Below are 9,495 nucleotides of genomic sequence, written 5' to 3'. Positions count from 1 at the left end.
TCCGACTCAGCTTCCAGGCAGAACCAGCCAAGCTTGCTTCCTCACAGTTGCACAACTGGAAGTTGACCTGTGGATGAAGAAAACCACGGGTGTCCGGTACGTTTTCCTTTGCAGGTCTCTCGGGGCCATGACCTGGAGGGACCTTTCCGGGCACCAGGTCTGGCTTTTCTTGCTTCCCCATGGGGCGCCCAACCGGGAGGGCGCAGTATAAATCCCGGCCACCTCTCCCAGTAGGCAGGGACCTGCAGTTCTGCTCCACTGGGACTCAGGTGAGGGGCGACTCCAAGGACTGATTTGTGGAAAAGAACTGACTGTAAATTCCTTTCAAAATAATCATTCTGTTCTGATTTGTCCTGTATGAGGTCTGAGCTGGCAGGATGACACACAGTAAATGCTTGTTGATTGATGACAGGCCGCTCCAGGCAGGGACAATCTGGTCCCAACTGCCCTCTTCCTCCATCAATGCCGCCTTGGGGACTCTCAGCCAGCCGGGCAGTCAGGGCTCACGGGGCCAGAATTAGGGCTGTGGCTCTGAGTGGGGACCGGCTGTAGGGTTCCCACGCGGGCTCCTAAGAGTCTCCTGAGAACCACTGGAATTTGCAGCAGTGACTCCGTGACATGCAACTCCCAAAGGGGGGTGTGCGGGCCCTGTCCTTGCCCCCTGACCTCTCCTTCCTTTCAGCACCATGAAGCTTTTCACGGGCCTCATCTTCTGCTCCTTGTTCCTGGGTGTCAGCAGCCGATGGTATTCGTTCCTTGGAGAGGCTGCTCAAGGTAAGCACTAGAGGGGGGGTGGCATCCGTGGGCTACTGGGACTCACCCCGAGCACATGCAAGGGGTGGACCTACTGCCTTAGGTGTGTTGTCCTAAGTGCTAGAAGGTGCCCGTGTCTGGGGAGCTTTTCATCAAGCGGATTGAAAACCAGAGGATCTGTGTCCGTCAGTTACTAGAGAAGGAGCAATCATCATTCCCAGCTGAAGCTTCAGTTTGCATAGTAGAAACAGAGTAAGTCTTGCAATGGCAGAGAATTTTCCGCAGACACACTGCACAAAGTATGATTAAAACTGTTCGTCTTTTCTTCTTCTTTGCCTCTCCCTTCGTTCATCGCTTCCTCCTTTTCTTCCTTCCTCCCTTCCATCCTTCCTTCCATTTCCTACCTGGATCGAACCAGAGACACCTTCAGCTCAGCTCTCACTGATGCTTCCTATCCTCAGTAACACTGCCCCTGTTCCCTACCCCTTCCTAGCATTTTACTTGACCAAAATAAAAAACAAATAAAAACGAGGAACTAATAACATCTACCAAGCCTGCACTAGGCAATTTAGGGTGACCAACTATCCTGGTTTGTTTGGGCCCGAGGAGTTTTCTATGACACTCTCAGGGCTCACTGGGATAGTTCTAGGTGAACGGGGACACTTCTGGTCAAGCTGGCACACGTGGTCACTTACTATGACTTCAGAACACCTCGGGGAGGCAGACATCGTCCTCCACTTGAAGGGGACAAAACTGGGGTTTAGAGCAGCCGAGTCCATTGTCCAGGGACTAACTGCCAGTCAGCAGGTGGCCAAGAGGAGGTTGGAACCCAGCTGCACGTGAGGCCCGAGTCCTTGCCAGGCAGCTTCCTAAAGCTGGGTGGCTATCGATCTCAGCTACGGGTCAGAATCACTCGGAGAGCATGAAAGCTAGTGATGCCTGAGATCCACCCCCAGAGTCTGAGGTACTTGGGCCGGGTGTCACCTGGTCACCGGGACTTCAGAGGCTCCCAGGTCATCAGAAGGTGCAGCCAAGTAGGGCTGATGGGCCACGGCTCGACCCCTTGCTTCCTCAAGCTGCCGATATCATCGGTACAGCCTGTTTAGAAGGTTTTCAGGATGCCGTTTATGCCCCTAACACCCAGAGGGACTCGGGTCCCAGTTATGCGCCCTCATTCTGCAAGTATCCATCTACTGGGCCTCAGGGCAGAAGTGCTGTATGCCTGGGCCTTTCCCAGAAGGTGCCTTCTTGTCACCTCCTCACTTACCACGTCCCCTGGACCTTGTCACACGCGGCTTCATTTTACAGCAGTGCTGCCCGACCGAGGGCACTTTTGGGCCCTGGGGACAGTTGGCAATGTCTGGAAACCCTTCTGCTTGTGACCCTCAGGGAATATGTTGCCCACCTCTAGTGCGGAGAGGTCAGGGATGCTGCTATACATCCTACGATATCAGAACGGCCCTGAGCAACAAAGAATTGCCCCAAATTTCAGGGGCGTTCAAGTTGACAAGTCCTGTTCTGTGATACCTCCTTTCTCTCGTTTAAACAGCTCAGGCAGAGCCCTAAGTGAGAGGCAGACATAGACCCGCAGGGACAACACAGCTGTGCCCCACCCACACGACTCCCACTAGAGAAAGCTGGAGAAACCACCTAGGATGCAGACTTGTCCTTCTCAGACTGTGCTATCCAAGGGGACCAGGCAGAAATCTGGAGTCGGTGGCAGATTTGTCGTGCCTGATTCTTCTCTGAGGTGTGCCAGAGGTTTTCTGTTCACGTGATATCCCTTTTGCCGTGACCTTTTCTCTCAGGGGCTTGGGACATGTGGAGAGCGTACTCTGACATGAGAGAAGCCAATTACATAGGTGCAGACAAATACTTCCACGCCCGGGGGAACTATGATGCCGCACGGAGGGGACCTGGGGGCGCTTGGGCGGCCAAAGTGATCAGGTAACACGGGCTCCTGGGGATGCAGGGCTGGGTGAGCTGAGCCTGGCTGCCTTGGACAGCCAGGAGGGGCCAAGCCCTGGAGAAGTCTCCTGTAGACACTGTGGCTCCTCCTTCTCTTGCCCACCCTCCCCTCTGCGCCCAGTGTTGGCGTGAGTGGCTGATGGGGTCAGAGCAAGGCCAGTGGGAATGGGTGATTCCCGACCCTCCCCCTATGGGTGCTGTTCACCCAGTAAGGGATCAGCCTGGGCTGAGATGCTCTGTCTCTGGGCCGGGGGGGTCAGTGTTTTAGCCCTTCTTTCCTTGGCTCCTGTCAGCAGCTCTCCCTTGCAAAGAAGAGAGATGGGGGTTATAGGCAATTGCTCATCAGCCCCCTAATTAATCTCCTACCTGCCTTCCTCTATTCCAGCGACGCCAGAGAGAGTTCTCAGAGAGTCACAGACTTTTTCAGACACGGAAGCAGCGGCCACGGAGCAGAGGACTCGAAGGCTGACCAGGAAGCCAATGAATGGGGCCGGAGTGGCAAAGACCCCAACCACTTTCGACCTGCTGGCCTGCCTGACAAGTACTGAGCTTCCTCTTTGCTCTGCGCTCAGGAGAGGGGCTGGGAGTCCCCTGAAGGCAGGGACACGGAGTCATTGAGGTCTCTGTCCACAGAGGCTGATGGAGGGCACCTGACAGGTGTCTAATAAATGCTTAAGAGATTGTTGAAAAGTGTGTGTTATTCTTCGATATAAGGACTGTTCGTTCATTCTCAGGGGTGATGGACAGACACCCAGGTGCAGACACCCAGGTGCAGGCCGAGCCTGTGCCCATGTGGTTGGTGTGGGGGAGACCATGTCAGTGTCACACAGGGCAGACGCCCTGCACCCACCCTTCCCGGATCTGACCTGCTGCCCTGTCCAGGCCCTTCCACTTACCCTGGTGCTCTCTCCAGGTCCCTCCGTGTCCACACCCCTCTCTCCTGCCAATCGTGTCCTGTCTCCTTCTCTGTCCTCAGCTTCCAGTTCCCTTTGATTTGTTCCTCAGTGGTACCTGTTCCTGGGGGCAGAGACACAGCCATGGGAGGATGCGATTATGGAATCCTTCTCTGGCCATGGCCACCTTGATCTTGTGTTGCTGCTGCTGTTGTTGTTTTTTACATTTCTGTAAGTTTATTTATTTTTGAGAGAGAGAGAGAGAGAGAGCAGGAGGAGAGGCAGAGAGAGAGAGAGAGACGAAATGAAGCAGGCTCTAGGCTCTCAGCTGTTGGCGCAGAGCCCTCTGCTGGGCTCCCACTGACAAACCGAGAGATCAGGAGGTGAGCAAAGTCAGACGCTTAAGAGACTGAGCCACCCAGATGCCCTTTTCCTGACCATTTTATAATGCGTCCTTCCCATGTGACACTGTTATCACATTTCTACACTGCAGTTCCTCAGTTGTAACCTGCCATTAGGAGCTTCCATAGCAACTGATCAGGGTCAAGTGCACCCACTGGGTGCTGGAAGCTCCATTTTCCTGGTTGTCTGTCCTTCCTCTCCAACTCCTGCTCCCTGGGGTCCCAGCTCTATCCTGAGCCACCCCTTTAATGGAGCCCCTGCTGCTCCTCCATTTGCCTTGTGTTCTCTCATTCTTCGGGCAATCAATTCTCCTTTCTAATTTTGATTACCCTGCACAGCATTTTTCAGTGCACTATTGTGTGGGGAAGAAAACCTTTCTTACCAGGAGTGACACTGGAAACAGGCAGAAATTTCCAAGTTTGCTACACGCCTCAAAGCTGCCAGATTGCACAACCTTGGAAAGTAGACGGGCGTGAAGAAGGAGCCTGATGTTCTGGATGCTGTGTGCTGGCCAAAAGGAATTTCCCAAATCTCAGTGTTTTTGCTTCACACCTGCTTTCCCACCCACTCCCCTAGCAGAGTGTCAGTATATATAGTGCCAGCCCCCCTCGCAGGCAGGAGACACAGGCAGCTCAGCCTCACCAGGAGCCTCGGCACGAAGGGACAGCCAAAGGTGAGGTGCTAGACTTTCCTACACTTTCCTTCTTTGCAGATTCTCTTACCCGAAGGCGTTCTTTCGCTGTGTCCTCACTCTCTGCTTCCTTCCTGAATCTACTCTCCTGGCAATTTGAATTCTCCAGATGTGAATACTTTCTGGGATTGGGATTTGGTCGTGTACTTTCTCTGTGGGAGTTCACGGATGGGTAGAGCAGGCGTTCTGCAAATATGTGTGCAATGTCCCACAATCCTCATTTTACAGATGGGTACACGGTCACGAAATCCCCAAAGGCCTCTTTGGAAACTTTCTGGACAGCGGGTTTCAGGGCTCCTAGGGGACGACTGAAATGGCAAGTGGTTTATATTAGAAGCGCAGCGCGATCTCTCATACCGGGATTCCTATGGGGCAAATGGCAATGGAGAACTGGACCCTCTGTTCTATGTATCGTGTGTCACCTGCGTATATATGTGTATACACATTGCCTATTTCTTTCTACCTACATTTCTACACACATGTGTATATACACGGGTGTATACGTACACACATGTGTGTATATATGCAGGTATGTGTATAGATAAATAGATATCGGTAACATCTAATAATAAGTAGATGTAGGTAATAGAAAAGATACAGGTGTGGGTCCACGTGCCTCCCCCCGAAAACCCCAAACCAAACCAAACCAAAAGTGTGTCCTCCTTGTGTGTCTCTGTGACTCTGCTGCAGGATGAAGCTTTTCGTGGGCATCCTGTTGTGCTCCCTGGTCCTGGGCGTCAGCAGCCAAAGATGGCTCACGTTCCTCAAGGAAGCTGGTCAAGGTAAGGACCAAAGGATGGCGGTCCGGGGAAGGCAGCAACTGGCCCCCCACCAGAACTGACCACAGTGGAGGCCACATCCCCACAGGGCAAAGGCCACAAGTGGGAAGAAAAGCAGCACGGTTTGCAAGATAGCAGTTTCCCAGGCTTTTTTGAACAATTGAACCACATCTGGCATTATAACTTTGTGTATATTTAAGGTGAATGCATGTTAATGACACATTTGTTTACTTAATATGATTGGCATTGTGGCTATAGAGAGCACCTCTATCACGTGACAAAATTATCCTTTCCCTTTACTAGTTGAGATAATTAAGTTCTAGACTGTAGCAAGTTTGCTAATTATGATACGGTATTGATTTGCCTTCATTTTACTGTGCGCTAGATGTCTAGAGCTTATTTTCTACTGGTGGTTTTTCCCCTTAAATGACATGTGTCCTATCCCTCCAGCCCTGGCCCTTCTGGCCAGCATTGCACTGTTCCATGGGGATCCCCAGGACGAAGGTCACATAAGCTTTGGGTTTTAACTTGCAGCAGAGCAGAAGACATCTGGGGTCCGGGGCGCCTGCTCCCCACTCACAACTGGGACTCCATTGCCACCTAGTGGGAAACCGGGGACAGCTCATTGCTGTGTCTCAGCCATGAAGTGGGTGCATCAAACTTGTGCTCTTAGTAACTACAACCAACAGTAGCTGAGCTCAGCCTGTCCCAGGCACTGTTCTAAGAGCTTTACATGTATGAATGAATCCTAAACAGTAGAAATAATAAACACATAAAATGAAGATGAGGCATTACATGGATATTACATAAACTATGATTACACTCGACACTAGGTCTTTCTCTTTTGCCTACTACATTACTTTTTTTTTTTAATGTTTATTTATTTTTGAGAGAGATACAGAGTGGGAGCAGGGGAGGAGAACAGAGACAGAGGAGACACAGAATCCAAAGCAGGTTCCAGGCTCTGAGCTGTCAGCACAGAGCCCGATGCAGGGCTCAAATTCACGAACCGTGAGATCGTGACCTGAGCTGAAGTTGGACATTTAACTGACTGAGCCACCCAGGCACCCCATACATTACTTTTTCAGGGTCTGCATTTTATGTAGCCTGCTCAGATTCCTTCAGTCTGTAACTGTCTGATCTTCCTCTTAGCTTAGTCGCTTTACTGTTTTTGTCCCAGCCTTCCGAAGGCCCAGAGAAGTGATAGCATATTGAACACCTACAATCTTCTAGAAGTTATAGGTGCATTTTTCTCAGTACATCTGCATAACCACCCTGCGGATGGCAATATACTCCTGCATTTACTGGGAGGACGCTGAACTTTAGGGCTGGGGGACCAGTTGTCCTTTTTCTGCGTCTGATGACCTGTTTTTGTAAATCTCTCTAGGGGAACTCCCCTTTACCACCTGCTGGTTGACTTCTGACAGTTGCCTGGGTGCCAAACATGCCCCAGACTTTCAGAAATACTTAGGACCAAGTTGTCTTCAAGCTGCCCACAGGGATGAATTTCTCCCCTTGACCTGGTTGGGAGCCCTCTGGGTCAGCAGCCTCCCTCTGACTTGCCTTTGTTCTGATGTCCCAGTCACAGGGTTCCCTGCGTCTGTCCAGGTAGAGGTCATCGCAGGACAAAGCATCCTTTAAAGACCATCCCACCCCTTGTTCACACACATCACACACAGCCAAACATAAAGTAGCAACAGTACTCAGAATGGAATCAAGCAGAATAAAACGCACCAAGGGTGCTTCTCATAACATTCACCCAGGGAAGTGAAACGTAAAGGAACACTCATCCCAGCCAAAATCCTCCAAGGATTTTGTCAAAGACTGAAATCTTAGAATCGGTGGGAGGAAAATGTCTTTTCCTCTATTTTGCCAAGATACGATCACCTTCATCTCATCATTTGCTTTCCTTTCCAGGGACTAAAGACATGTGGAGAGCCTACTCTGACATGAGAGAAGCCAATTACATAGGTGCAGACAAATACTTCCACGCCCGGGGGAACCATGATGCCGCACGGAGGGGACCTGGGGGCGCTTGGGCGGCCAAAGTGATCAGGTAACACGGGCTCCTGGGGATGCAGGGCTGGGTGAGCTGAGCCTGGCTGCCTTGGCCAGCCAGGAGGGGCCAAGCCCTGGAGAAGTCTCCTGTAGACACTGTGGCTCCTCCTTCTCTTGCCCACCCTCCCCTCTGCGCCCAGTGTTGGCGTGAGTGGCTGATGGGGTCAGAGCAAGGCCAGTGGGAATGGGTGATTCCCGACCCTCCCCCTATGGGTGCTGTTCACCCAGTAAGGGATCAGCCTGGGCTGAGATGCTCTGTCTCTGGGCCGGGGGGTCAGTGTTTTAGCCCCTCTTTCCTTGGCTCCTGTCAGCAGCTCTCCCTTGCAAAGAAGAGAGATGGGGGAAGGGGCTATTCCTCATCAGCTCCCTAACTGATCTCCTACCTGCCTTCCTCCATTCCAGCAACGCCAGAGAGAATTCTCAGAGAGTCACAGACTTTTTCAAGCACGGAAGCAGCGGCCACGGAGCAGAGGACTCGAAGGCTGACCAGGCCGCCAATAAATGGGGCCGGAGTGGCAAAGACCCCAACCACTTTCGACCTGCTGGCCTGCCTAACAAGTACTGAGCTTCCTCTTTGCTCTGCACTCAGGAGAGGGGCTGAGAGCCCCCTGAGGGCGGGAATAGTTCCTAAGTATAATTACTGAATCCTATATTTCCTCCTACAACATACTTTATAAAAAGCACATAGAAGCATTAATAAATGGTTGTGAAATCCAATTTGTCATTGTCATGTGGAAACATCAAATGACAGCCTTTTGGGTCCCTTTAATGCCATGAAGATGATCAATTTACCTTATCACTTTTTTTCCAAGGAGATAAGGCACTAAAAACCATAATACTAATTTCAGTAAAATATATGCCCATAATAGGGGCCATATAATGCAGACTATATATTGACTCTACAGGTCAGAGAAAGTTCTGAACGCTTGTTTTCAACAGGCCAGTGCTGCAGCCATCCCCACCCTAGCTTTTGGGTATATCTGCGGATACTTTTGCTTGACGTGTGATTGGAGGTCATTTGGAGGATGGGCCAGAAGTACACATAGCTTAGTATGTATAGAACAGGGCTGCCAACAGAGAATCATCCTGAGTCTTGCTTGACTTTTGCAGTGTCCTATCAGACATGTATTTAGACAGAGTGACATTTACTGTGAATGTGATGAAGCTTCAGCTTCAAAGTCTCTTCACTTCTACAGAATTATTCCAAGACCCATGGAGATGCCCTCGGAAAGGATTCATATGGTCAATTACTTTGTAAAATCTGCAGAAGTGAAATATTTTAACTGAAGCAGTTAATGCCTCTGTGTTCACGCCAGCATTCTACCATCACTTTTCCTCTTATGTTGAGTGGGTCTGGAGTGGGCACAGGCATTTTGGGGACCCGACTAAGTAGAAGTTGAATTGGGAATAGAAGTTGTTTGCATTTAGTGAGACATATTTCTGTGGCATTTTAAAAAAATGTTTATTTATTTAGAGAGAGAGAAAGAAAGAGAGTGCATGTGCTTGCATGACTGGGGGGAGGGGCAGAGATCGAGGGAGAGAGAGAATCCCAAGCAAACTTGGTGTTGTCAACATGATGTGGGACTAGGTCTCTCTAACCAGGAGATCATTACCTGAGCTAAAATCAAGAGTCAGATGCTTAACTGACTGAGCCACCCAGGCATCCCTATTTATGTGGTTTTCAGCTACTTCCAAGTATCATTAAAGGCAGAATTATCTTTTTATTTGTCATTATAAAAAATTATCTTACGAAGTCATTGTCATGTAAAGAGAAGATCAAAGATAATTCAGAAAACACTATATTAAAAATGTTGTAAGGGTGCTTGGTGGCTCAGTTGGTTAAGTGTCTGACTCTTGATCTTGGCTCAGGTCATGATCTTGTGGTTCATGAGTTCAAGCCCCACATCAGGCTCTGTGCTGATGATGTGGAGCCTGCATGGGATTCTGTTCC

At 50.3% G+C, this 9,495-nt stretch overlaps 1 protein-coding gene across 3 annotated transcripts; it reads left to right on the top strand.

Moving 5' to 3' along the window:
- Positions 1 to 238: 238 nt before the first annotated feature.
- LOC102970515 (serum amyloid A protein) lies at positions 239 to 8,261 on the top strand. Of its 3 annotated transcripts, XM_042958867.1 has the most exons (5): positions 239 to 269; positions 683 to 774; positions 2,562 to 2,572; positions 7,415 to 7,542; positions 7,947 to 8,261. In XM_042958867.1, exons 2-5 carry the CDS (start codon positions 687 to 689, stop codon positions 8,107 to 8,109), a joined length of 390 nt encoding a protein of 129 aa, XP_042814801.1. In that variant the 5' UTR covers positions 239 to 269; positions 683 to 686; the 3' UTR covers positions 8,110 to 8,261. The 3 variants fall into 3 exon arrangements, with proteins under 3 accessions (XP_042814801.1, XP_007098494.2, XP_007098493.1); XM_007098432.3 differs by lacking the exons at positions 7,415 to 7,542; positions 7,947 to 8,261 and adding an exon at positions 3,107 to 3,411 and having other exon boundaries at positions 2,562 to 2,700; XM_007098431.3 differs by lacking the exons at positions 239 to 269; positions 683 to 774; positions 2,562 to 2,572 and adding exons at positions 4,503 to 4,689; positions 5,398 to 5,489 and having other exon boundaries at positions 7,404 to 7,542.
- The last annotated feature ends 1,234 nt before the right edge of the window (positions 8,262 to 9,495 follow it).

This window comes from Panthera tigris, chromosome D1 (assembly GCF_018350195.1).
Source record: "Panthera tigris isolate Pti1 chromosome D1, P.tigris_Pti1_mat1.1, whole genome shotgun sequence".
NCBI classification, from domain to species: Eukaryota; Metazoa; Chordata; class Mammalia; order Carnivora; family Felidae; genus Panthera; species Panthera tigris.
This window is presented reverse-complemented; position numbering and strand designations above follow the sequence as displayed.